This window comes from Chelonia mydas, chromosome 5 (genome assembly GCF_015237465.2).
Source record: "Chelonia mydas isolate rCheMyd1 chromosome 5, rCheMyd1.pri.v2, whole genome shotgun sequence".
Classification (NCBI taxonomy): Eukaryota; Metazoa; Chordata; order Testudines; family Cheloniidae; genus Chelonia; species Chelonia mydas.
The window spans coordinates 16,517,800-16,545,297 of NC_051245.2; the positions used below are offsets into that span (position 1 = coordinate 16,517,800).

General features: G+C 42.9%; 1 protein-coding gene across 1 annotated transcript in view; it reads right to left on the reverse strand.

The window, feature by feature from the left end:
• Positions 1 to 2,227: 2,227 nt before the first annotated feature.
• The window catches only part of MEX3C (mex-3 RNA binding family member C), a 30,546-nt gene continuing 5,275 nt past the window's right edge, over positions 2,228 to 27,498 (reverse strand). Inside the window, exon 2 of the mRNA XM_037902524.2 lies at positions 2,228 to 5,389. Coding sequence (XP_037758452.1) covers positions 4,164 to 5,389 — 1,226 coding nt within the window. The 3' untranslated portion in view covers positions 2,228 to 4,163. The remainder of the gene's footprint in view (positions 5,390 to 27,498) is intronic.

Below are 27,498 nucleotides of genomic sequence, written 5' to 3' on the forward strand. Positions count from 1 at the left end.
ACACACTCGCGTTGGACACACCATGATGTCGGACGCGATTCCAGGTTGCAGCTGGGCACATTTGTGGCACGTAAATGACATGACCAACTAACTTGGCTTAAAATTTGCATGACATGAAAACAAACTTATACAGAACTTAGGACACATTTAAAATCTTTTTTTAAAAGCTGACACTACCTTAGTGTTTACAATTTTAATATTTAACACCAAAATCTGAAAGTAAAAATGGATTTGGTTTTCTATTGCCCAAGCTGAACTGAAACAAGTAGATTAAAAAAAAGTGTTCAGTTTTAATAACCATTTTATTACATCGGTAAACAAAAACTACGGGATTTTTAAAACTGTCAAACAAGGACTTGCCAATGAATTAAAGATTCATAGAAATTGTTTCACCTTTATTTAGCAGAAGCTAAAATACTGAACTTTAGTCACTGATCAGAAGTGTTTCTGATGCAGGGAAAATAAAGTGTAATACAATAATTATAAGAAAATCAAAATTAGTCTTTCAAGCTAATTCCTGCCTTGTGCTGGTTAAGAAACAGATTTTATTAGAAAATCAGCTGTATGTTTTGATATTATAAAAACATGTCTAATTGTGACATCTTCTCAAAGCCTGAAAAGTAAATTATTCCCTTGCCATGTGACACACTAAAAGAGAGCACAGGGTGAATTCACGTTTTATTTGTCCTCTTCAGGATTCTATCAAGAAAAAAAATTGAGAAAAGAGGAATCCTTAATCCCAATCTGATGGTGGACAGCAACATCTTCTCAGTGTTCCACAGCAACGGGCCAACTGCATAAGAGGCTTGAGCATCTCTAGAGATGCGGAGGAATACGGATGTCAAGGTAGGTGATGATTAGAGAGTGGCAGATCTGTCTCTAAAATAATCAGGGCCCAGCATGTTTAGAGGCTTGAAGATAAATAGCATGACTTTTATTCAATACACTTGTTATTGCTGCTGGCAGAGAGCAATCACTTCAACAATATTTACTGGATATTCATTACTATAAGAGCTACATCATCATTTCATAACAGCTTGGACTGAAGTACATCATGGTGCTCAAACAACCAAGTGCTGCAGGTTCCAGTTCCTTCAAATGGAGAGGTCAACCGAGAACTCCTTTTCTTGACAGGGACATTTGTCTTCACTCTTCCCTTTTAATCCTAATGCAGCAGATTCATAACCAGAGCTGCAGCATCCTGCACCAGAGGCAACAGAATCTTGCCCAGTGGTAGAAATCTCTTTACTGCACACTGTTAGATTATACATATCCGTAAAACACATACACGCCTTCTAGTTCTGGACAGTTTCTGAAGGCAATTTGAGGCTGAGTTCTGTACTCTTACTTGTGTTAAGTTATAGCTCACTGAAATTCAGAGGAAGGGTAGCCCAGTGGTTAGAGCAGCAGCCTGGGTTTTAGGAGACTTGGATCCAACAACTCACTCTGCCTCAGGATTCCTGTGTGACTCTGGGCAAACAGTTTAATTGCTCTGTGCCTCCGTTCCCCATGTGTCAAATCAGGATCATAGCACTTCCCTACCTCTCAGGGGTGTTGAGAGGATAAATGCATTAAAGTTTAAGATGCTCAGATACTACTGTAATGGGAGCTATAAACTCCTAAAATGGATCAGAACTGGGCAGCTTGCAGAGCAAGTTATGGATCAAAATGAGGGTGAGCAACAGAATCTGACCCTTAGTAAGTAGAACAGATACCATGCTTAAGACCTCAATGCATCTGTGTTCACATTCAGTTTAACACCAAATGCAATGCACCTGATATTGTTTACAATTTTCAATTAAATGGGAAAGGCAAAAAAATTATACCTGCAACTTGAAATCAACGAGGAACTGACACGGCTGAAATAATTAAAGTAAAACACTACTTCAAACAAATACGTGATAATTCTCTTCTGCTGCTGTATGTGTGTGTATCTAAGTAGGGAAATACATTTATCTTAGATGTGCTTGGAACAGAAAATTTCTAAATTATTTTGACGACGTGCTCTCAGATATTACTAGTTCTACATCTAACTTTTCTGAAATTTGGTCAGTCATTGCTACTTTTAAAAGATTATGTGTAAAATTAAAAACTATTCACTTGCAAAGCTCTTCAGCAATAAAACCCCCAAGTTTTAAGGGCGTGAAAGGGAGCTATCAGATTATAGTTTCACAGAAGTGGTTTGAAATGAGAACCATGAAGACAGCAAGATCAGAAAACATTCAAGTTAATGGAAACAAGTCTTTATTAAGTAACTTTTAATATCAGAAAAATAAAACTCTTATAATTCTCTTTACAGCAAATATATAATATCAGTGCTTTGGCCATCATAAGTTAAAGGCCCTTTATCATAAAATATATGGTTTTTAAACTTTACTCAAATTGAATTTATAATCCCTATGACCTCCCTACATATACATAACAAAAAGAGTGTAGTAAAATTAGCAAATACTAAACTATATTGATAGTTTGTCATTGTTAGTTTGTGGTTTATAGAAATGGTACACGCACCTAATATCTGTCGATTCCTTGGCTTATTAGTTGCAGTGTACAATGCAATAAAATACAAAATACATGCTTGGTGAACATTTGTTCATATCTACAAGACTGCAGCTAAAGATTAGGTTTCAATACTGACATTTAACTATTCTACAAGCAATTAGCATTAAAGTTATGCATTACATAATATGCCATCAAGGCAACTCTTATACTGAAAAAATCGTAAAATAAAAACCATTATTTGTAAACTTTTATACGAAATGTAACTCTTCAAGTGGAAATAAAAAATAAAATTTCTGTATATTTACTAGTTCAATACATAGAATTTGTTTTGCTATACTGAGGAAAAAAAGCTTTTTTGTGTCTTGGGAAAAGAACGCTTAAAAAAATAATAGAAATTCTACTACAACGCCACTTTGTGTGTGTGTGTGTGTGGGGGGGGGGGGGTGTTCGTTTTTTTCAGATGCCAGCACAGATTTTGGAACATACTGAGGATGAAGATGCTAGAGACATCCACAGGTTGAAATGTAAGCAGCACATTTGAAAGACATTTTTTGTTGTGATTAGAAACAGTTTTGAAATGACGTAAAATAATTGAAGGGCCATGGTCACAGCTGCTTTCAGGAATTATACAAGAGCACATACATGCCTCCCCCTTTTTCCTTTACATTACTAAAATAAAATAAATATATATATATATATATATTATATATATATATTTATATAATGTGCAAGACAAGTATGGATTGAACATAAAAATGCTTCACATTTTGAACTATATAATCTCTAAAATGTAATTTAAGAACACGTTGATCAGACTAGTGAATGGAATGTTAGCATCCTCACTATTAGCCAAAGTATGTGCACCCCAAAGCTCTTATTGAAATGGGATCAAGCCACAGCCAGGCTACTCCACATTCCATTAAGAAAAGCAGTGGGTAGGAATTCACAATGAAGGAGACCAAATCATTCCTGATCCTCTGAACATACCATTGTTCACAAACTGGGTGAGATGAAGGTCAATTTGGCAGTTTCCCTCCCGCCCCGCCCCCAATTAACAGTGATCTATTTAAAACTGCCAACAACCTTACCCATTCCCCAAAAAAATCAAACTGTGCATTAACAGGTTATTTGCAATACTGAAGAATTAGGCGTAAGTTGTTGTAAAATAAAACTAAACAAAACCCAAAACCTATTTCAAAACTGGCAGTGTAAAGAAGGCAGCATTGGAAGTGTTTTTTGATACATCAATAATACCATGAACCCTCCAGAGCAGACTAATTCTCTGTTTAGGCTATGGGGTTCATTGCCTCCAGAACTTAGATATTACCAACTCTAATACAGATCACTAGGAAAACCTGTAAAATTCATTTGTTTTCTTGGTTGTGAAATTGATCTAAAGTTTCCCCCCTACTGTTCCTTAACCTTATACCAGATGTATCTCTGATAAATGTGCCATCTGTTTAAACCAAACCGGACAGAGACCATTAGATTTAGTGTTACCGTAGCAGCCTTTTAGAAAGTATAAATTTACTAACAACTTTAGCCTAATCCCAAGAAAACCCAATAACAGTCAGAATTAATTAGGAAGTTTACTGGGGGGAGTACCATTACACCCATGCCTTTAAGAGTTTAAAAAGTCCATATATAATATCTATATATATTTAAGAGTGAATTTGGATTGCCTGAGTAACAGCTGTCTGGCAAACTGGACATGATGGCGTTTCTTTTTCACAGATCTTGTTGGCACATTCCATACAGAAGAGATTGTGGCCACAAGGAACTAGGGCAGCAATAACTTCATTCTCAAAGCATATCACACAGTCATGCTTTCGTCTAGACTCGGGTGGTGAACTGGATGTGGAACCGCCGTTGGAAGAGGAGTAGCTGTTGGTACCATTAGAAAAAGCAGGGATGTATATTGGAAGGCCAACCTGGTTGCATGTACTGGGTGGGTCACTTCTTACTCTCCTAGCAAGCGGATGTTCCAAAGTTTCAGGAAATGTAGGTGACAGACGAGGAGTGGATGGCTGACTTCCTCGACGCTGAGCCTTCATGTTACCAGCAGGGTCGCTACCAAAGCCAGATAGCGGGTTTACTGGTTCAAAAGGGGCCCAGATGGTTTGGGAAGGCGTTGGTAAGGAGTCATATGCAGGAGAGTCAACTGCAAGATCTTCTGTGCCCATTGAAGGCAACGTTTCTCCAAACCAAAAGTTTCCTGTGCTGAATGGACTTGTTGGGCTGAAGTCAGCCAATCTATTGCTTCCAAAATAGGAATCAGTGGAGCCACTTCCTAAGGAGCTGGAGCTGTCATTTCTATAATTAGAAATCATTCTGGTGCGGCTAGGAGGGACAGGATTGGAAGTAAGCCAAGCAGATCCAAGAGTGCCGCCTTCAAAGCTCACATCTGTACCATTGTAATGGAAATCATTTTCTTCATTCAGCTCTATGTAGTTTCCAGTGCGCATGGCAATATGCATTTCTATTTCTTCACGTGCACGGTCTACATTTTCAGGCATCCCTGTAACCTCAAAGACTGGCTCCTTGTCTCTGCTGGGAGTGACAATGTACGTGTGTGTCTGCTGCTGAATTCTTTTGATTGTAGCTCCTTTGGGTCCAACCACCAGCCCAACTACACGGTAAGGCACCCTCACTTGGACTGTAGTCTGACCTGGCAGGTTGGGAGTACATGGCAACCCACCCAGAGCAGGACCATTTTTGTTGCGTGATGCTCTGATCATGGAGAAGTGTTCAGCTGCTGAGAGAATTTCCCTTTTGGCCATGGCTACATCCTCTTTTCGTCCAGTGACGACAAAAATGGGTTCTTCTCCTCGAACAGGGGTCTTAATGTAAGTATTCGTCTTGGCTCTTAATGCTTTTATTTTGCAACCTGTTTAGAGGAAAGAAACACACATTTAGTAAAGAGGGATTTTAGAAAACCACAAGAAAACAGTCTCCTGTTTTAAACTGCTTGCAAGCTTCAAGGGTGAAACCTGAAGCCACCTGTTCTTCTCACAAGTCATGTCAGTGAAAGCAGCAAAAACTTCTCTCTCAATTATGTCCATGTTGATCTGTGGTGACCACAAGGGTGAGACTAACACATTGTGCAGTAACATTTTAAAGTGATTAAGAAAAATCAATTGAATAAAGTGTTTTTACATTATGCCTTAATACTACAACCTATTCTGAAGGCAACTCTTCCTAGTGCTTGGTCTATTCGATGAAGCGTTATTTCTGTGGGGCTTTTTCCGTTTTTTTAAAAACGCATTATTAAAGACCGCACCTTTCCAAGGTTTCCCAGAGGAAAAAAGTGAAATTAAACTCACTGAGATATCAGAGTTGTAAGTGATGCAATTGAAGTTCTCATATCCTGGAGCATGGTGTTTACGGCACCATCATGAATTTTATGGAATGTCAGTTCTACTGACAAAAGCAATCTTCTAATCGGTGTCAACGTTTAAGATGAAAGGACATTCAGTTGCTTAGGTGCATGCTAAGGGTTTACCTGTGACAAGGTGGGCAGGGAGGGGGGAGAGGAGTAGAAATGTTGCTACTCAACTGTTCAATTCAACTCAACTCTTTTCAGCTCTGTCTACATCAGTTACTTTGTGATGAACCTTCAACATTAGGACTGGTAGACCTCCACGAGTTGTAGTAACAGTGGGAACACCAGGCAAGGTGCAGGCAGCCTTTCAATGCAGTGTCAATTAGGCCTACATATCCGTAGCCTTGTCTACACTCGTGCTCCATGAGTTGTTTATATGTCTATATAATTTATTATACACACACATATATACACGCACACTTTGGATAAATGCCCTCACATTACAGAGCAAATGTGAGGTATACATGGCTCCACAACCACCACGTGGCACTTAATTTCCACAGTGCCTGTAAATGTAACTAGAATTCTGTGTGTTTCTGGCTTTGTGGGGTATACTTCCTCAATCATGTCAAGATGCATGCTAAACACCTGCACAATTAAGCTAAACCCTCGAAAAAACAAATAAACAAGGCACACCAGCATGCATTAACACACGTTCCACTGACTTCCCTTGCTTCTCCCCATCAGAAGCGTTCAGTAAAGAGAAGTCAAACATTGACAGGAGTTAGGGAACAGACAATGCACACATGTACTATAAGCTATAGGTACTTTAATCAACATCCTCAAAACATGACATTTACCAAGAAGTGTCATCGTTACCAATGAGCACTGGTATAATTTATACTTTACTCTTGCCTCATTTCATAAGTGGAGACTTCCCTCCCAGCCTGTTGAGTAACAGTCTGCCAGTTTTCTCCTCATACTTAATTTGGTATAATCTTTGTACATTAGGTGCTTGCTGGGATTTTCAGGCTGTATTTACATAATGAATGCTGAAGGAGTAGAAACGAATAGTTAAAGAAGCTTTACACTTGTATAATTCAAAGTTTAAGGACAAAATGGCAGGCAGGCCTCTTCCTAAAATACGTGAGGATTTTTAGCATGTTGTGCACACAAACAATAAGAACTCCCGCTGCACATCACCAGGACCCAAAAGTAGCCAACAGACTCTGTCAGTGATCTGCAAAAGTTATGCCTACATTGCCTAAATTTACAAGATATGCCTACACTGCAGCTGGGAGCAAGCCTCCTAGCCCAGGCAGACAGACTCGAGCTAGCAGAGCTTGTGTTAGTGCGATAAAAATAGCAGTGTGGACACCGCTACTCAGGCTGCAGCTCCGACTCGCTAGGCTTGAAAGCCCAAGCCACAATGGTCACACTGTGTTAGTTTCAGCCCCACTAGTATAAGTCTGTCTACCTGGGTTGGGAAGCTTGCTTCCAGCTGCAGCGTAAACATACCCAAAGGGTGCCAACTTTAACATTAGCCGCTTAACAGCCATGGGGGGAATGGTGGGGGGGAGAAAGAGAAACACAATTCAAAGGGCACTTTGGCAAAGGAAATTATCAATTATCCCCAAACATTTTGGTCTCAAAACATTACCTACTACGGTTTCAAGTAACACTTCTGATGATTAGAATCGTGTGCACGCATGTGCATGTGTTGGGGGTGGAGTGGGGAATCATTACCTCTTGGGGCTCCTCTGCTGATCCTTTCGAGGAGTTTAGAAGCTCAGGGGAAGTCAGGCCAGCTGGCTTTGGGCTTGTGGGCCTTGCGCCAGAAAAACTGGTGTGCAGATGTTTGGGCTCAGGCTGCCTACAAGGGTGGAGGGTCCCAGAGCTTGGGCTCCAGCCCAAGCCAGAACATCGACCTAGCAGTTTTTAGCCCCGAATCCCGAGCCAGCTGCTCATGCCCCGAAGCTTTTATCCCCACGTAGATGTACCCTAAGAAGCCCTACATTGCAATGCTGCTGTCAAGGCCAGAAAGCAGGCAGGTGAGAAGAAGAAACAGGTACAAATGGTGTGGGTGGCACAGCGCCTGTGCCTGACTGCTGTCCTTTGCTGAGCAGGCCCCTTTGCGTCAGCAGGAAGCCAGAAAACCTCATAAAAGGCTCTTTAAAAACATGAAGGCTTTTCTATCAAATATTCCAGGCTATGCTATGTACAAGGATGCTTGCAGAAAGGGAAATTTAACTAATTTGGTAAAAAAAAGTCACCCCAAAAAGTGACGATGTGTCCCTTTCATTTACTCTGTAAAGAAAGATTTTATGCAAGTGATTTGGGAGTGGAGTCTCCTAATATTCATATCCACCTAGCAGGACAACTGCCACACCAGCAATTGAGTGGGGGGGACTAAGAAAAAGTCAGATGGCACAAGCAGTATGGGAGGTTGTAGCTATCAGCTTTTGGAGAAAGATTCAATTTCTCTGCTAACAACATTAAAAGTACAGGATAGCTCCTAATTTAGGTAATTTCCTCTTCTCCCTGTACACCCTAGATTGTGTTGTGGGCTTCCTACTCTGAATAAGTGCCCAGTCTGCCCTTGGTTTTTGATGCCACCACAAACACGAAGTTGACAAAGCAACATGAAATTTGCCTCTGGGGATAAACTAGCTCACCGTGAGCCCAACATGCTGCTGCTAAGCTAGTCAATGCAGTAAAGTCTTGTTTATCTGAATGCCCCCAAAATTGAAGTCCTACCCTCCTCATGTGCACCAACTATCCCCGCCCCCCCACAGACACATGCAAAAATTACTTTAATTTCCTTCGTTCAACTTGGATAACTGATACTATGTCCTTTATTTCAGAGAGGGTATGAAACATGAACATTTAAAGAACTGCTCTAAAGTGTTATGGCTATCTGGCACAAAGCGTGATTTAAAATGGCATTTTTGAGCCTACTGAATACTAGTTTCCATAGTGCTTCACCAATCTGAATAAGTTACACATTCTAAACAAGTTTCCCTGGTAGCTAGTCTTCTGTCTCCAACACCCAGTCCCTGCAACCTGCAGGGACTTGTAATGTCAGCAGAAAACTCATAAAAACAGTGCTTTTAATAAACTTCAGTCCCAGTACAATTCACATTGATAAGACTGTTTGTTTCACATGTCAGCATTCAGAATGGTGCACTGACCAAGAGGAGCATGGCTTTCTTTAAGATATGACTCATCAGCCTAGAAAAAGCAAAGCCCCAGATCTGCCTCAGACATTTAAAAATTGGCTTCACAAGAAAGTGGTTTCCACCGAATCCAAGGTATACTCTCAAACTTTATCTGAAGGATAGAAAGAACTGCCACTGAAGGAAATCATCATTAGGACCTACCAAATTCATAGTCCATTTTGGTCAATTTCACAGTCGTAGGATTTTAAAAAAAATCAATTTTATGATTTCATGGTGGTCTAATGGGGGGAGGGGGTCCTGACCCAAAAGAGGGTCATGGGGGTTGCAAGGTTACTGTAGAGGGGTCTTGGGATTGTCACCCTCACTTCTGCACTGCTGCTGGCAGGGGCACTGCCTTCAGAGCTGGGCAGCTGGAGAGCACTGGCTGCTGGTTAGCCTCAGGAGGTCATCTAGTCCAACCCCCTGCTCAAAGCAGGACCAACCCCAACTAAATCATCCCAGCCAGAGCTTTGTCAAGCCGGGCCTTAAAAACCTCTAAGGATGGAGATTCCACCACCTCCCTAGGTAACCCGTTCCAGTGCTTCATCACCCCCAAGGTGAACCAACCTCTAAAGCCAGTGCCATCGCCAGCAGCAGCACAGAAGTGAGGTTCACAGAGCATGGGTGGGGTGGGTTACCATATGTCCGAGTTTTTTTTCCCAGAAGCCTCCCACCTGGATCAGAAGCTGTCCCAGCCAGCAGCCACAGAGCTTCTTGCAGCCAGGTGAAGTCAGAACATAAGAACGGCCATACTGGGTCAGACCAAAGGTCCATCTAGCCCAATATCCTGTCTTCTGACAGCGTCCAATGCCAGGTGCCCCAGAGGGAATGAACAGAATAGGCAATCATCAAAGTGATCCATCCCGTTGCCCATTCACAGCTTCTGGCAAACAAAGGCTAGGGACTCTACCTCTGCCCATCCTGGCTAACAGCCACTGATGGACCTATCCTCCATGAATTTATCTAGTTCTAGGTTCCCAGAGGTGGGTCTCACCTGGCTCCTTGAATGGCCCCTGCAGGGGAAGAGGAAGTCCCGTCTTTCCCTAGCTAGGGCCAGGACCCCCCGACCATGTCCTTCCCCTATGATAATCAGATTTCATGGGGGAGATCGGATTTCATGGTCTGTGGTACGTTCATGGCTGTGAATTTGGTAGGGCCCTATTCATCATGTATAACACCAGAGACCTATGAATGCATCAATCAATACCAACTCAGTTTAGTTTGCTAGGAAAGCTGGAAGACACCAATAATAGACTATTGTAAAAGGCAATCGTGTCATAACTAGGTCACTAAACCTCATTATATAGTTCTTTTAGAACGATTTTTCTATTTGTTTTTACTTGGCTGTTCTGGTTCCCTACCCTCCTCTATTAATCACTGCAGAGGCGATGATGCAAAGCATTTCCTTGTACAGCATACTGCATCTGAACACAATGCCTTCAGTCTGACATGGAATCATTAAGCTATTAAGAGTCATATGGCTACTGTACAAATCAAGAGGTTTCTCAGCCTGTTAAGTCAGAGACAAAAACGCATGCATATGAAGAAGAGGCCCCTCCCCCCCAGTGTCTCCTAATTCTGGACTTGAATAGCTATTCTGATGCAAGACAATGTAGAATAGCCCAGTAACAAATGTAAACAGACATGAACAGTGAAGTCTGACAGCCAAGGAGTACTGTATTCTTTTAGACTGAGGCCTAGTCTACACTTAAATAGATTAACTTAATTGCATCACCAGGGCCATGAGAAATTTCTCATCCTGAGCACTGTAGTAAGGTTGACCTAACCCATGTTGTAGACACAGCTAGGTTGATGGAAGAATTCTTCCATTGACCTAGCATCCACCACTAACTATATCGACCAAAAAACCACTTGTATTGATACTGCAGTGTAAATATATCTGTAACTTGAGTAGTTCCGTTGATTTGAAATGGGCCTACAACTGTACTTAATTTTACCACTGAGTAAGGCACAATAAAACTAAGTGTAGACTGGCATAGCTGTTGGCAAGGGGTGAAGTTTTTTTTTTTTTTGGGTGGGGGGTGGTTAAACAGACATAGTTATGCCACTAAAAGCCTCTTGCAGATGCGGTTATATCAGATAAGGGGGTTTTATATTGGTATAGTTTATTTTGCTTTGCTGAACATGAATAAAGTTATACCAGTACAGAAACGCCTCACTTAACGTTGTCCCGGTTAACGTTATGTTGCTGATCTATTAGGGAACACACTTGTTTAAAGTTGCACAATGGTCCCTTATAGTTGTTTGGCAGCTGCCTGCTTTGTCCACAGCTTGGAGGATTCTCTGGAAAAGCAGCCCCTCCTTGTGGGGATTAGAAGTGGGGGGGGAGGGAGCAGTCCCCTTCTCTCCCCTCCCCCATTAGCTACCTTACAGGGAATTTAGGGGATGTGGCTTGGCAGCTGCCCAGCACCAGTTCAGGTGGCCCTCCCCCCTACTGCCTCTGCCCTGCCCTTTGCCTTGGAGCTGTCCCGGAGCTTCCTGCTTGCTGGGAGAGGGGGAGAGAGGGGTGCTGATAACAGGATGTCCCCCTGCTCCTGCCCCCCCGACCCCCATACTCCCTCTCCACAAAGTGGAGGAGGGGGACAGGGCTCAGGGACAGAAAGGAGGGTGCTTGCTGGAAGCTGTTGCTTCTTGTCTGATCTGCTTAAAAGGGCAACATACTTGAAGTGAGGTCAGCATACTTAAAGGGGCAAGGCACGTGTCTCTCTCTCTCACACACCCACACACACACACTCATGCACGCACCCCCCAGCACTTTGGAAAGTCAGCACTTGTGCATGTTCTGTCAGGAGGAGGGAGTGGTGCGCCCCAGCTGGATAGCGTGGGCTCCTCATCACGTTCAGTTTTCGCAGGGAAGTGTTTGCAGCTACTACCCTGCATCTATTGTGTTTCCTCCCTCCTGCCTCAGTCCATGTTGCCTTGTAGAGTGTGAGGCTACATTAACCTCAGCATGTTAACCCTTGAGGGCCCAGCTGAGTACTAGTTCATCATTTAGCAGCAAGGCATTCCCTGGGAAATATTCCACTCTCTTACTCCACCACCTCAACCAAGCTTCACAATCATTCACTGCTGTGTACAATATTAAACCGTTTGTTTAAAATTGTTTAAAACTTATACTATATATGTATATAATGTCTTTTGTCTGGCGAAAAAAATTTCCCTGGAACCTACCCCCCTCCCCCAATTCAATTCGCTTAACACTGTTTTGCGTAAAGTTGCATTAAGTGAGGAGTTACTGTATAAGACCTTTTATATATGTGTAATTGAAGGCTTGTCTAAATGGTGGGATAATGCGCATTACAAGGGTATGATTTCTAAAGTGCACAAACATGCTGCACATTAATTGGTCCATTTAGACCTGCTGGTGTGCACTAAATGTTCTGTAGTGCACTGTAACACAGTGCTGTTACGTTATGTTAACCTGTGCTAGAAAACTTTTAGTGTGCACTAGCATGGTCAACACATTGATGCACTTTAAAAATCACACCCCAGTATGTGCACTGCTATAAAGCACAGACAAGCGCTAAGATTTGCTCCCCTCCTTTATGCTGTCATATTTAACAAGCGTAGACAACACCTAAGTCTTTGAAGGAGTGGGGCCTTAACTATTTGCCGGTTGGTTTGTGCTGTTCATATCCAAAAAAGGATGTTAAGCCTGAAGTTCTAAAGTTGATATTCCAAGGAAAATGAGAACACTTGGTTTGGCTCATATTTCTCAAACCTCCTCCCCATTTTTCTTAAAAGACAGACTTGTCTGACCAGAAATTTTATAAGCTGTAAATATTATACTTCCCCAAGAAACGCAATTTGTTCCTTTAGAGCACTTCTTATCTCTCAAGTAAGCGCGTGTTTAGACTCAAATAAATATCTGAAGGACAAAATAGGTCTTTGGCAACATAAACGTTCTTAAAGCCTAAAAACAGATTTGGCATGTGTGTTAGCTTATCAGCTAAGGCTGGGTGGCTCTTACAAATCATGAGTTTAAGAAGAAAAAAATTATATATAGTGTCAGAAACATGGCTAACCCGAATGGCTTCAAGCGAGGTAGCATACTGCATTAGACAAATATTAATCATACGAGTGCTGATGGCATGCTCAGCCTTATACAATACACAGAGGCACCGGAGGGGTAATATTCCAGGACAATATTGCCCAGGAAAAAGGCCTTAGCTAGCTGCCTGATCTAGTTAGTTTTTCCATGTTTTGTAAATATATGTACATTTTAAACACAAAAAAACCCCACAACCCAGGGCATTTAGGATGAGGGTTCAGTTCATAAAGGGGGAGGGAAGAGGATTTGTGATAAATAAGCCTGTCAGAATTACACTAAGAATGTCCTTATTTACCCCCATGCAATCAATTATTAAGCCTTCTGAAAAGGGCAAGAATTTTATAGTGATCGCTCCTTCCAAGATGTTCTGTGTTTGTTTCTACCAGGTTCTTCCACTGTAGATAGAGCAACTCCAGATTCAGAACTGATGTATGTACCTAGCAATTTTACTGAGCTTTTTATTTGTTCAAACCTGAATCTCAAAATATGGGTGTGCAGTGGAGAGCTCTCAACTATACTATAGCTAGAGTGATGCCTATGAGGAGCATAGGACAGCCAAACAAATTTTAAAAGATCTACTAAGTTTCAACTTTTGGCTTCAAGTATTTAAAACACACACACACACAACCCCCCCCCCCCCCAAAAAAAAAAACCCAACAAAAAACAAAAAACCAACACCAACTAGTTGAGGAGCAAACACTGATGTTCCTAAATGTAAGAGCAGAAATGGTAACACTAATGTTCTATACCAGTGGTAACCAAACTATGGGGTGTGCCCCCCCACTCCTGTAAGCAGGTGCAAAGGAACATTGGGGGGGGAGGTGCACATCAGGGCCAAGGCCAGCCCCCCTGGGGGGCAGGGAGGGAGCACCATCTAGCCCAGTTCTGTCCTCTGCTTTGCCCCCAGCCCCAGCTCATTCCCTCTCCACCCCCAGCCCAAGCTCCTCTGCTGAGCCAACTGTGTACCAATGGAGAGGGGACATGGACACATTCAATTACTGGTAAGGAGGGGCAGGGCAGGAAAAGTTTGGGCACCACTGCCCTATACAGTTCTAATCTTCTGTTAATAGGCAATAATAATCATGTCCTTATGGACTTCGACACCATAAACCAGAAGAGACAAACTGCAAAGATAACAAGTTTCATGCGCCAAGCTTTGGAAGGGGAAACCTCAAACCAACTTGATAAAAACCATCTAGAAAAGCAACGACTACTGGAGCCCCTTCTCGTGCAGCCCAACACCGAGGCCTGGTCTACAGTAAAAAATGAGAGAGTCTTAGCTATGTTGCTCACAGCTGTGAAAAATGATGTGCCCTCAGTGCTGTAATTGGGTCAACCTAAACCCTGGTGTAGACATAGCTAGGTTGACCTAGCTACAGCCTATTGCAGTGGTTCTCAAATTTGTGTACTGGTGACCCCTTTCACATAGCAAGCCGCTGAGTGCAACCCCCCCTTATAAATTAAAAACACTTTTTTATATATTTAACACCATTATAAATGCTGGAGGCAAAGCGGGGTTTGGGGGTGGAAGCTGACAGGTTGCGACCTCCCATGTAAACCTCACGACCCCCTGAGGGATCCTGACCCCCAGTTTGAGAACCCCTGGCCTACTGAAAAGGTGGATTAACTCCTGATGGAAAAACAGCTTCCTTCAATGTAGGAAGTGTCTACACCAGTGGTTTGCCACCTTTTTACGCACAAGATCACTTTTTGAACTTAAGGGCAACCCAGGATCTCCCTCACCCCTTCTCTGAGGCCCCACCCTGCTCACTCCATCCCCTGCCCCCCCCCTCGTCACTCTCTCTCCTCCACCCGCACTCACTTTCAGCAGGCTGAGTCGGGGTTGGGGGGGGGGGGGCGCTTTGGGCTGAGGGGTTTGCATTGTGGAAAGGGGTTCCTGGCTGAGCCAGGCGGTTGGGGTGCAGGAGGGGCTGGGGTGCTGGTTCTGGGAAGGGGTTGGGGTATGGGGTCCTGCCAAGCTGCATTTACCTCAGGTGGCTCCCGGTTGGCAGTGTAGCAGGGCTAAGGCAGGATCCCTGCCTACCCCGGCCCCACACCGCTCTTGGAAGGGGCCAACAAGCTGGGGGGGGGGGGGGCGGGGGGGGCGCACATGGCTCCATATGCTGCCCCTCTGCAGGCACTGCCCCTGCAGCTCCCATTGGCCAGAGTTACCCATGGGAGCTGCGTGGGTGGTGCTTGCAGGCAGGAGCAGCTCACAGAGACTCCTGCCCCCCATCCCCAAGGGGCGTGATGGCCGCTTCCGGGAGCAGCTTGGGGCTGGGGCAGGCAAGGAGCCTGCCTTAGCAGCAGACCCTCCGCACCACCAGACTTTTAGCGGCCGGAGAGCGCGATTGACTAGGAGAGTCTCCACGATTGACCAGTTAATTGCGATTGACCGGCTGGTGACCACTGGTCTACACTATAGCACTGCAGTGCCACTGTTATGCTGCTGTAGCGTAGACGCACCCATAAACATTAAGGAAGGAACCTCAGTCCCAATCTCCCTCAATTATTTCCTTCCACTAAAACTGAAGTGACTCTTCCGAAGTGATTCTTCAGAACTGGGAATCGGGCATGGATCTGCAGAGGCAATATAGTCAAAGAACACCTACTGTTAAGTAATCCTCCTCTCCTTCCAAAGGGCCTCAGAACATCCCCAATGATGGGCGGTTAACAAGCAGTCACTACCCAGGAATGTGGCCACACTGGGCCAGACCAATGGTCCATCTAGCCCAACAGTGGCAAATGCCAGCTGCTTCAGAGGGAATAAACAGAACAGGGCAATCATCAAGTGATCCATCCCCTGTCGTCCAATCCCAGCATCCGGCAGCCAGAGGCTTAGGGAAACCCAGAACATGGGTTACATCCCTGCCCATCCTGGCTAATAGCCATTGATGGACCTATCCTCCATGAAATTATCTAATTCTTTTCTGAACTCAGTTATACTTTTGGCCTTCACAACATCCTCTAGCAAGGAGTTCCACGGGTTGACCGTGCATTGTGTGAAGAAGTACTTTCGTAGGTTTGTTTTAAACCTGATGCCTATTAATTTAATTGGGTTACCCTTGGTTCTTGTGTTATGTGAAGGGGTTAAAAAAACCCACTTTATTCACTTTCTCCAGACCATTCATGGACCACCCCCACCCCACCCGCAATGGGGGATTTGACAGAAGTCTATAAAACTGAACAGTCCTAGTATTTTTAATCTCTTCTCATACAGAAGCTGTCCCATACCCCTAATCATTCTTGTTGCCCTTCTTGTAGCATTCCCAATTTTAATATATCTTTTCTGAGATGGGGAGACTAGAAATGCAAACAGTATTCAAGGTGTGGGTGTATCATGGTTTTATATAGCGTCTTTATGATATTTTCTCTGTCTATCCCCCTTTCCTATTGGTTCCCAATATTGTCCTCTTTTTTGACTGATGCTGCACATTGAGTGGATGTTTTCAGAAAACTATCCAGGGTGATTCAAAGATCTTTCTTGGGTGGTAATAGCTAATTTAGAAGCTATCATTGTATTTGTATAGTTGGCATTTTTTCCAGTGTGCATTACTTTGCATTTATCAACAATTAATTTCATCTGCCATTTTGTTGCCCAGTGACCCAGTTGTGTGAAATCGCTTTGTACTGCGTCACAGTTGGTTTTGGCTTTAACTTTCTTGAGTAATTTTGAATCCTCTGCAAACTTTGCCACCCCCGTTTACATCTTTTACTAGATCACTGATGAATATGCTGAATAGCATTGGTCTCACTACAGATCCCTAGGGGACCCTGCTATTTACCTCTCTCCATTCTGAAAACTGAACATTTATTCCTACCCATTGTTTCTTGTCTTTTAACCAGCTACTGATCCATGAGAGGATCTCTCCTCTTATCCCATGACTGCTTACTTTGCTTAAAAAGACTTTGGTGAAGGACCTTGTGAAAGGCTTCTGAAAATCCAAATACTCTTATTATTCAAACCCAAGTACACTGATTGACCAGATCACCCTTGTCCACATGCTTTTGACTCCCTCAAAAAATTCTAATAGATTAGCGAGGTATGACTTCAGTCTACAAAAGCAGACTCTTCCCCAACATATTGTGTTGCTCTGTATCTGATAATTCTGTTCTTTACTATAGTTTCAGTCAATTTGCCTGGTACTGAAGTTAGTCCTGTAATTGCCAGGATTGCCTCTGGAGTCTTTTTAAAAATCAGTGTTACATTAGCTATCCGCCAGTCATTTGGTACAGAAGCTGATTTTAAGCAATAGGTTACATACCACTGTTTGTAGGAACTCAGATTTAAAACTGCAGACCTTCAGAACTCTTGGGTGAATACCATCTGGTCCTGGTGACTTAGTACCCTTGAATTTATCAATTTGTTCCCAAGCCTCTACTGACACCTCAATCTGGGACAGTTCCTCAGATCTATCACCTCAAAAGAATGGCTCAGGTGTGGGAATCTCCCTCACATCATGTGCAATGAAGACCAATGCAGAAAAGCTAAGTGAATTCTTTGCAATGGCTGTGTCTTCCTGGAGTGCTCATTTAGCACTTCAATCATCCAGTGATTGTTTGGCAGGCTTCCTGCTTCTGATGTACACCTCTACCCCGATATAACGTGGTCCTCGGGAACCAAAAAAATCTTACCGTCTTATAGGTGAGACTGTGTTATATCGGGATATGGAGAGGAACCATTCCCTGCTCCAGCTCACCTCCGCTCTGCCTCCTCCCCTGAGCGCGCCGCTGTGGCTCTGCTTCTTCCCCCTCCCAGCCTTGCCGTGCCAATCACCTTGTGCTAATGCGGTAACACTAATTTGGATATAATGAGGTAAAGCAGCCCCGCTCCCCGGAGCGCTGCTTTACCGCATTATATCCGAATTCGCGTTATATCAGACTGCATTATATCAGGATAGAGGTGTACTTCAATTTTCTACCATTAGCTTTTGTTGCTTTTACTAGTTGCTCTTCAGATTCTTTTTTGGTCTGCTTAATTATACTTTTACACTTAGGGAAAGCTTCTCACGCCAACATGGAGCGTCTTCACCAGAGATGCGCTTGCATGTGTAGACATGCCTTTACTCTGTTGTTTAGCTTTTTTGGTCCTCTTACTCTTTTTATTTTTAAATTGGGGTATACATTTGAACCTCTATTATGGTGTTTTAAAAAATGTTTCCATGCAGCTTGCAGGCATTTCACTCGTGACTGTTCCTTTTAATTTCCATTTGTCTAGCTTCCTCATCTTTGTGTAGTTCTCCTTTTGAAGTTAAATGCTACTATGGTGGCCTAAGGTCCCATATTGGTGCACATAACAAAATTCATTCTGCACATGGGTGGGAAAAATTAGAGAGAACACTGGTGGTGGCATTCAGTATTTCTCCTCCATCCGCCCCCCCCCCCAAAACCCTATGTTAAATTTAATTATGTTACAGTCGCTATTATTGAGCGGTTCAGCTATATTCACCTCTTGGACCAGATCTTGTGTGCCACGTAGACCTAAATCAAGAATTTGTCTCTCTCCTTGTAGGTTCCAGGATTATCTGCTCCAAGAAGCAGTCATTAATGTTATCTAGAAATTTTCATCTCAGCATCCCATCCTTAGGTGACATGTACCCAGTCAATAAAGGGATAGCTGAAATCCCACATTATTGAATTTTCTATTTTTATAACTCTCTAATCTCCCTGAGCATTTCACAACCATCACCACCAACCTGGTCAAGTGGTTGGCAGTATATTCCTACTGCTATACTCTTATTATTCATGCATGGAATTTCTATCCATAGAGATTGTATAGTAGTTTGAGTCAAAATTTTTACTGTATTTGATTCTATGCTTTCTTTCACGTATATAGTGACTCCATTGCTCCTTCCCCCCATACCCTGCACAACCTACTCTGTCATTGCTATATATTTTGTACCCTGGTACTACCATGTCCCACTGATTATCATTCCATCAAGTTTCCGTGATGCCTATATCAATATTTGCATTTAACACCAGGCACTTACTACAATTCACCCATTTTAGTATTTAGACTTCTAGTGTTTGTATACAAGTATTTATACAATTTGTCAACATTAAGTTGTGGGTCTTTGTGTGATTTAATTGAATGGGACTCTTTCATTTGACTGGTTCTCCTCAATTCCGACCTGTACTTTATCAATGTCTATCCTAAGGGATGTCTCTAACCAAACAGTGTGCTCCTCTGCACCTGTTGGCTTTCGCTTAGTTTAAAAAAAAAAATAAAAAATAAAAAAAAATTCTCTACCTTTTTAATTTTACACGCCAGCAATCTGGTTCCATTTTGGCTTTGGCGGAGCCCATCCTTCCTGAATAGATTCCCTCTTTGCCAAAAGGTTCTCCAGTTCTTAATAAACCTAAAACCCTCCTTCCCTACATCATCATCTCTTCCATGCACTGAGACCCTGAAGTTCTGCTTGCGTAACTAGCCAAGTGCAGGGAACTGGAAGCATTTCAAAGAATGCTGCCATGTGGGTCCTGGACTTTAATCTTACACAGCAGCCTAAATTTGGCCACCAGGACCACTCTCGTACCTTTCCCTATATTATTTGTGTCTGCATGTACCAGAACCACTGGCTCTTCCCCAGACCTGCACATAAGTCTGTCTAGAGGTCTTGAGAGATCTGCAACTTAAGGTTATCTCTAAACTAGCGCTTTTGTTGGCAAAACTTTTGTTGGTCTGGGGTATGAAAAAAAACAAAAACAAACCACCCCGACCAACAAAAGCACCGGTGTGGTCAGCACGATGTCGGTGGGAGAGCGTTTCCCACCAATATAGTTACCACCGCTCATTGGGAGTGGTTTAATTATGCCAGTGGGAGAGCTCTCTCCCGCCCACCGGTATAGAGCGGCTACACATGAGACCTTACAGTGGCACAGCTCGATTGGTACAGTTGTGCTTCTGTAAGGTCTGTAGCGTAGACGTAGCTTAAGTCTCCATTTTTAAAATTTTTTTTTGGAGTGAGAAAAAACAGAATGAGACCCTCTTCCTCCTTCCCCTCCCCCCAGACTACTGAGGTTCTTCTATGCTAAATATTTCCCATTTAAAGAAACAGCTACTGTGACAGTTTGGTGGATGTATCTGTGTCAACTGAAATTCCATTTTGGCTCTGTGAAAGCCATGTTGTATCTCAACTTCCATTTTCAATGTAACTTTATGGTGGCTGTGAGCATTCCTTGTGCAGCAGGAACTTCCTACCCAATGTGCCTGGGAAACTGTTACAGCACATTCAAGGGCCATCAACCTTGAATGGCTCTACCTCGGTGGAACAGTGAGTATGGCAGCAGGGCCATGGACGCTGAAGAACTCTGCCCCAAATCTGAGGGGGTTGCAACATGGAAATTCCCCAAGCAGCAGCACAGAAAGGAGTCAGAGACAGGAGTGTTCTCTATGCAAAGCAGGCCATTTCACTGTCAGAAGGCCACGGACTGGGCAAGAAGGCTGGAAGAGTTGCATGGTTTAAAGGACTCACAGAGGCAGTAATGTCACAAAGGACTGCATTCAGGAGTGGTGTTGTTTTGCCATACTCTTAAAGAGTAAAGAGTTTGTACGTATATTAAATTATTTTCCCAAGTGGTTTCTTGCTTTACTCTCCTGCCACGCTGTGCTGGGGTGTTACCAGAAAACCAGAGCTCCTACAGCCATGTGGACTCTGGAGGGAAACATGTCTAAGCAGCTGAGAGAGAGGGGAGTCAGGATGGCTGATGCATTTGTTCCAGGATCTAGGCAGCTGGACTTTGGGTTTCATTGCCGTAGAAGACTTAAGCACACAGAGAGCAGGCTTGGAACTGGTTGTAAGCAGCTACTTTTAAACAAATTTTTAAGTAAGGATAAGCAGCACAGAGTGAACTTTGATTACAGTAGCACCTACAGACCTCAAAAATTGGGGCTTCCATTGTACCCTTAGGGACTGTACAATCGCACAGTAAGGTTACTGAAAATCTCAATCCTAATCAGGCAAGACAAAAGGCAGGAAGGGAGAGAGGCACAGAGAGTGAAGTAACTTGCTCAAGTTCACAGCAGTTTGTGTCAGAGCTGAGAACAGATCCCAGGTTGTCTCCTGTGTCCCAGACAGCGACATCTTTCTGTACCAGGCTGCCCCTTGATTGGACTGCATTGTCAGCCTCTAAACCTCAATGATCCATGGCAATTGCACTTCATTCCATATGAATCAGATGATACCCAAAAGAAGAAGGAAAAACAGACGAACTCTCAGGCCTCCTCTCACCTGTGATGCTTTAAAGATGGTGCAGACGTTGACAAATTTGAAGGATCACATGTCTACCTATCTTGTTTTCCTTTATGCTATCATCTTTACTGTTGATTCCTAGTAGGTAGTGACTTAAGACGATGATGCTGCAGACTAATGGCCAGTCCTTTTAACTTTGTCAGCTTCACACCATCACCCATGTCGGCAGTCTCTTTCATAACTTTCCTCTGAATGTTTGAGCTCACAGCCGTGACTCACGCAGCCCCAATCGGCAGTGCTCTTCTAGATGGATCTAAGCTTGTTGCAATAGGGGTATTCACGACTCATGGAAGCAGTTCTTGAGTAATTTATTTTTAAAAATGTGCGACATCAAGGTAAACAGATGGATCCCTTTGCCACCAAGTTTGACGTGAAATTAGGTTCAGCCTGTTTTTGAGAGAGGTGGCTACGGAAACAGGAGATGCCTCCTCTTTTACTTCTAGTTGCAAATACAATAGTACCACAAAGCAGAGCCCTGCGGGGAATTATTTTTTAATCCTGCTTCCATCCTGTCCTGCAATATCCACTCCCACCTGTTCCCACATTGTTCCCTGAATTTTTATCCTGCTCCCACTACTATGGCAGCGGGTTCTGCGGGACCCCAATCCCAACACAGGGCTCTACCATAAAGGCAAGCAACACTAGAGAAAAGTAAGTTATTGAATGGTACAGAAGTGTAAGTGGCGCTCTGGAGGGACTGTTCCAAGTGGGAGAAAGACAGACAATGTATGGGTCTCGCATGTTAAAGTTAAAATAACTTGATAAAGAGGACATTCTGGTCCCTCCGCTCATTAAGTTACCACTGCAATCAGAATTAAGTGTTTAATTACACTGCATTATCTGGAGTCTTTTTACTGACCTGTGGAACATTTCTATACTGACTCATTCTTTACATAGCTATTTACAACACTTTCATTATAAATTTAGTCATGCTTAGTTGTTTCCTTTTTATAAACGCATCAATGTGCGCTCTTTTGGCCTTTGGCTTTATATTTGACTACTTTCAGTACGAGCCAAAAATGCATGCGGCCAAAGGGTTTTATCCAAGATTTTAGATTGTAAGCTCTTTGGGACAGGGCTTTTCTTTATGTGCGTATAGTACCTACTACCAGGAGTCCTGGCCTTAGTTGGGGCTTACAAATAAATAAGGGATCTACAGTGCTGAACTCCCGACTGGTTGTGATGACAACTGAAAGCACTCAGGTTTTTGTAGGATCAGGAATCCTTCAACTCTTAAAATGGACTTATGAAGGCTCCTTGCAAAACATCCAAGTAAAAAATTTGGCCCGGGGGCGGGGGGAGAGACGGGACAATGGAGAAATCACTCAAATTAAATGTGATTTACCATGGTAACTGGGGTTCTTAAAGAATTTTGCTTCTGTGGGTTCACAGTGGTGGGATATGGCCCCAGCTCTACTCCTGTCAAACCTGTGGTGTCTGCACAAGTGCCCTCTCATAGCACTGAGCAGCTGGGGTAAGATTATGTAATGGTTGTGTTGCCCCAACCACTCTAGCAAGACTAAAGAATACAGACGACATGATGGGACTAGACAGAGGCAATACTCCGAGAGCCACTAATTACGAGTAACAGATTCTTTGAAGGAGACTATTTTCCCCATAAGAAGTCGAGCACAGAGTACAATTCTAGCAATTCAGGAAAGTGTGCTGACAAGTTCTAGTTTACACAAAGATAATAGAACTGCTCTCTGAAAGTGGGCTCTCATGTCAGGAGAGTAATGCTGTGTAAGTCTGTGTACAAAACAGGTAACAGCCCAGCAGACTGCTATGATAGACATGTTATGAGGTGGGCATTCAATACTGCCTTGCCCTAGAAGCGTAAATTCGAACGTCATGAGGTAGACACCCAAGCCCAAAGCATAGTCTAGTCCTATACAGGCACTGACTGAATGAAGTGTAAAGAAAACTGCTATGCCCTTTAGACAGAGACAGAGGCTTGTGGATTTCCTCACTGACTTAGTCAAATAAAAACTCAAAAACCTTTTGACATCTGGGGCATACGTAGAGTCATTTCCTTTATGTGAGAATGAAATTTTGGAAACTCCACAAGATTAATGGTCTGATTCAGGTAATACTTCATAAAACAAGGATGGTCATTGAGGCACTAGCCTGGGACTATGAATTGAACTTGGACTCCTCAGCTCTGCCACAGACTGTGTGACCTTGAACAAGTCATTTAACCTGTGCTTCAGTTCTTCAGTAAAATGGGGGTAATAGTACCTGCCCACCTCAAAAGGAGTGCTGTCAGAAGAACAAGTGCCTAAACAGAATTCAAACACCACACCTGGGATAAATCGGGGATGAGGAAAGTCTGCAACTCATTCTTCTCAGGTGTAAGTGCAAATGAAAATAGAGGTAGAATGATAAATATTCACCTACAAGGTAAACACCTGAACTGGCACCCATCAACCTTGTTGGCACCAGCTGCGGTCCCATTGTATAACAGATTCTTTGACCAATGGGAAGACTAGATCTCTACAGTCATCCCACCACCAAAGATGCCTGAAAACAGAGCTGTCCACTGGCAGACGATATGCTGAAGTGATAGATAGCCTTTTGTAGTCTTACCTCAAGGGTGAGACTTTCAAATCCACTAAGTTGTCCATAATACAGGATATGGAGATAGAATGTAGATACGGGCTATTTAGAAAAAGCCTTTTCCATTTCTAAGTGTAAAAACTTCAATGAAGATTATTTTCTAGACTGCAGCAGAATTTTCTGCACTTTTATAAGACATGTCAGGTCAAAAGTAATTACATGTCCCATGATTCAAACAGCAAGACAAAGCAATTCCAGACTGGGATGGAAGGCAAGACAGCAGGTCTGAAGATAATGGTAAGTAATACTGAGGCTCCACAAAAATATCTGTAATAATTACATTTGGTCCATGTTGCAGTAACCAGTATAACTCAGGCTCAGTCTATCTTTATGACCAGTGGTGGAACAAACAGAATCAACTAAGGACATGCATTGAGGCTCATCACAAAGAGGGCTATGGATGCACGGCCCTACTTCTTGAACAGTAGGCCCATCTGTTTAATCCATCAACTGTGATGTTCCTGAAGCCTATGAATGGCTACTGTGTTCTCTTTGCCTTCCAGACTGAGAAATAGGGGATGTCAGCAATCCCATAAAGCCAGTGTCTCCTGTCAGAGTTGCACCTTCTTTTTTGTTCATGTAATATACAGTGGTAGTTCTATTTGTTAGCATTTGAACAATGCAGCCATTGATCAGTGGCAGAGATTTTAGAGTTCACTTTATAACTTTCAGCTCCTGGACACTTATACGGAACTTAGCCTCCCACACATTCCACCAACCCTAAATGGTCAGCCTCCGGTGACGGGATCCTCAACCAAGAAACATCTGTTAAAATTACAATAGTTGGGATGGAATACTGAAACACGCACTTCAACACATAGTGGCAGCTTGGAGACAAACTGAAGAATAATCAACATAGCTCCAATGTCATCCATATTTGGAGTGAAATTTATTGCTAACTCACCCTGCTAACTTGAAATAAGATTTAATAAAGGTGTCTCACATGAGGAAGGGCCATCTACTCCATTAGTCTGAGGTAAGAGCTCACTGATTTTAGATTAAGCTCTCAGAGGAAATACATTCAGGACACTTAACAAGCTTTATTCTGGAAGAAATGTCTTGGCCCTAGGGTGGTCCATGCTAGCCCTTCTGAAAAGTTATTTGGGTAGATACAGGGCCCCATTCAACTATCAATACGTTATAAATCTGCAGACTGCAACAGTCTGCAAGTCTTGAGAGAAGAATATGCTAATAGCAGAGACAAGTGGCAACCAGTGTGAGGCACTCTGAAAACACCTTTGGCCCAAAAGAAAAGCCAGAGAGCAACACCTTTTATTATTTGTATTACTGTAGCACCAAGGAGCCCTACTCGCAGACCAGGACCCCACTGTACAGCGCCTAGCACCAACAGAACAAAGATAGTCTCTGCCCCAAAGAACTTGCAATCTATTTATAAAGATCATCTTCCACATAAAAATGGAGGTATTTTCTGTGAATCATTCCAATAACCATATGAAAGTAGGCACCTTTAAGCCAAGAGTGTTAATTTAATCTGGAGGGAAAAGGTAGGAAACAATGGAAGTTAACCTGAACTGCCTAATGAAGCAGGTCAGTTTTTGGAGGCCAACTGTGGGAAGAAGACAGTCTCAATATGCACCCGATTGCCCAAGCAAGAAAACCGAGACACCTCCCATGTATCCCTTTAGGTCAGAAGGCCCAACTGTCAAAACTGTCAGCTGTCCTCCCAACAGCCATGACAGTACTGATATGTTTTCAATTCCAACCCCTATAGTGCATAACTTCCAAGTTGTCAGTGCCAAAAAAGGGATACTGCTCTCTTGCGTTTGAGGGCAGCAGAGGTTCCTGGCAGGTTTGCTGCCTAGGACACAGAGCCTCATATGAAACAGTAGTAGCATATGGTTTGTACCATTATCCTAGAAGATTAAAGTATGAAGGTGTAATGTATTATGAATTCAGGAAAAGTATATGCATGGAAAAATATGGACGATTAAATACCTGGATAGACAGAGGATATTTGGGGAGAGCTTCCCTTTAAAGAAATATCTGAAACTTGAAATGAAGTTGAATTTTTAATGTCCTGGACTTTTAAGTTACTTTTTTTTTTAAAAAAAAAAACCTGAAGCTTCCAAGACCCAACAAGATTTTTTTTTTTAAGTTGCTGATAAGTTTACAACCCCATGCCAGTTTAAAAGGTTTATGGAATCCCCCGCCCCCCCCAATCATCCTCTTTTTCATTTGCACCTGGGAACTGGCCCTTGACCTTTCATCTCAATTCTTACAAAATAGGTTTTAAAAAGAGAGACACCTTGCCGATCCTGCTGGAACACTGCATCTGGGGTCAGGGTCTTGCTCAGATTGTAAAGTCCATATGTATCATGTGGGGAAACTTTCAAGATCTGGTAGTTCTGCTGATGCAGCTTATGAAATAGTTTCCCCCAGGACCAGTTAGTCCCATGTGGTTTAGAAGTACATTAGTCTGGACTTATATAGATGTTCACACATGAAAATCCACAAGATCTTTGGCAAGGAAAATCTGTACTCTTCAGGTGAGAGTTGGATGGGAAGGTCTAGATGACTGTGAAAAAACATTACAATATGTTAACTACTGCAGGTGGTAAAAATGGTTCCCACTCTAACAGTGGCAACAGTTTGTTTTTAAAGCAGTAGCAGTTATGTTATTTACTTTGTCTTCACTACAGCTTTCTATCAGGGGAAGTGTATCCATGGTAGCAACAGTAGGAAGTTTTAGGAGATAAATAAATCTACTGTAGACAAAACTTCTGTGGCTTATTTTTCCTCCTCAAACTCCTGTATGTCTGGAACCTCTGGAAAGCTTCATCCAATCTCCTTCAACCACTGCCTCCTAAACTACATTTTTGTCCTGTTTTTGTTTTTTAAATTCCCACTTCTATTAGCAATGTTGGGGGCCCAAGAAGGCAGCCCAAGTCAATGGTTTTCTGAGTTTGGCTACAGACTTATGTGACCTTGTTCAAGTTATTTAACCCAACCTTTGTCAAGCCAGTCAGCAGCTTGCTATCCCCCTTTCCTTTCTGCCAGTGCTCAAAAGGCCTCTCTACATATGTGGAAAACTTACGGGTTTTAGAATTTATAAGGAAAATTCTGCATGAATTGTTTTGGAAAAAATGCATGAATTCATTGGAACAAATGGTTTATACCTTCCTCCAAGTGTTTTCTAATGGGACATGAATGCTCGCAGCAGGAAGACTAGGACTGAAACGTATACAGCCATGTCACTAAGGCCACATCTAAACTACGGGTGCTAGAGAGGCACAGTATGGTGCCATAGCTATGCTGCTATAACCCTGTTGTGCAGATACAAACTACAACAACTGGAGGGGTTCTTCTGTCACTGTACAAACACCAGCTCCCTGAGCTATGGGAGCTAGGTCGACTTAAATGTTCTTCCACCAACCCAGCTGCATCCACACCAGGGATTAGATTGGTTTAAACTATGGTGCTCAGCGGTGTTGATTTTTCAAGCCCCAAGCACAGTAGCTATCTTGACAGGTTTTAAGTATAGGCCAGGCCTGAAGT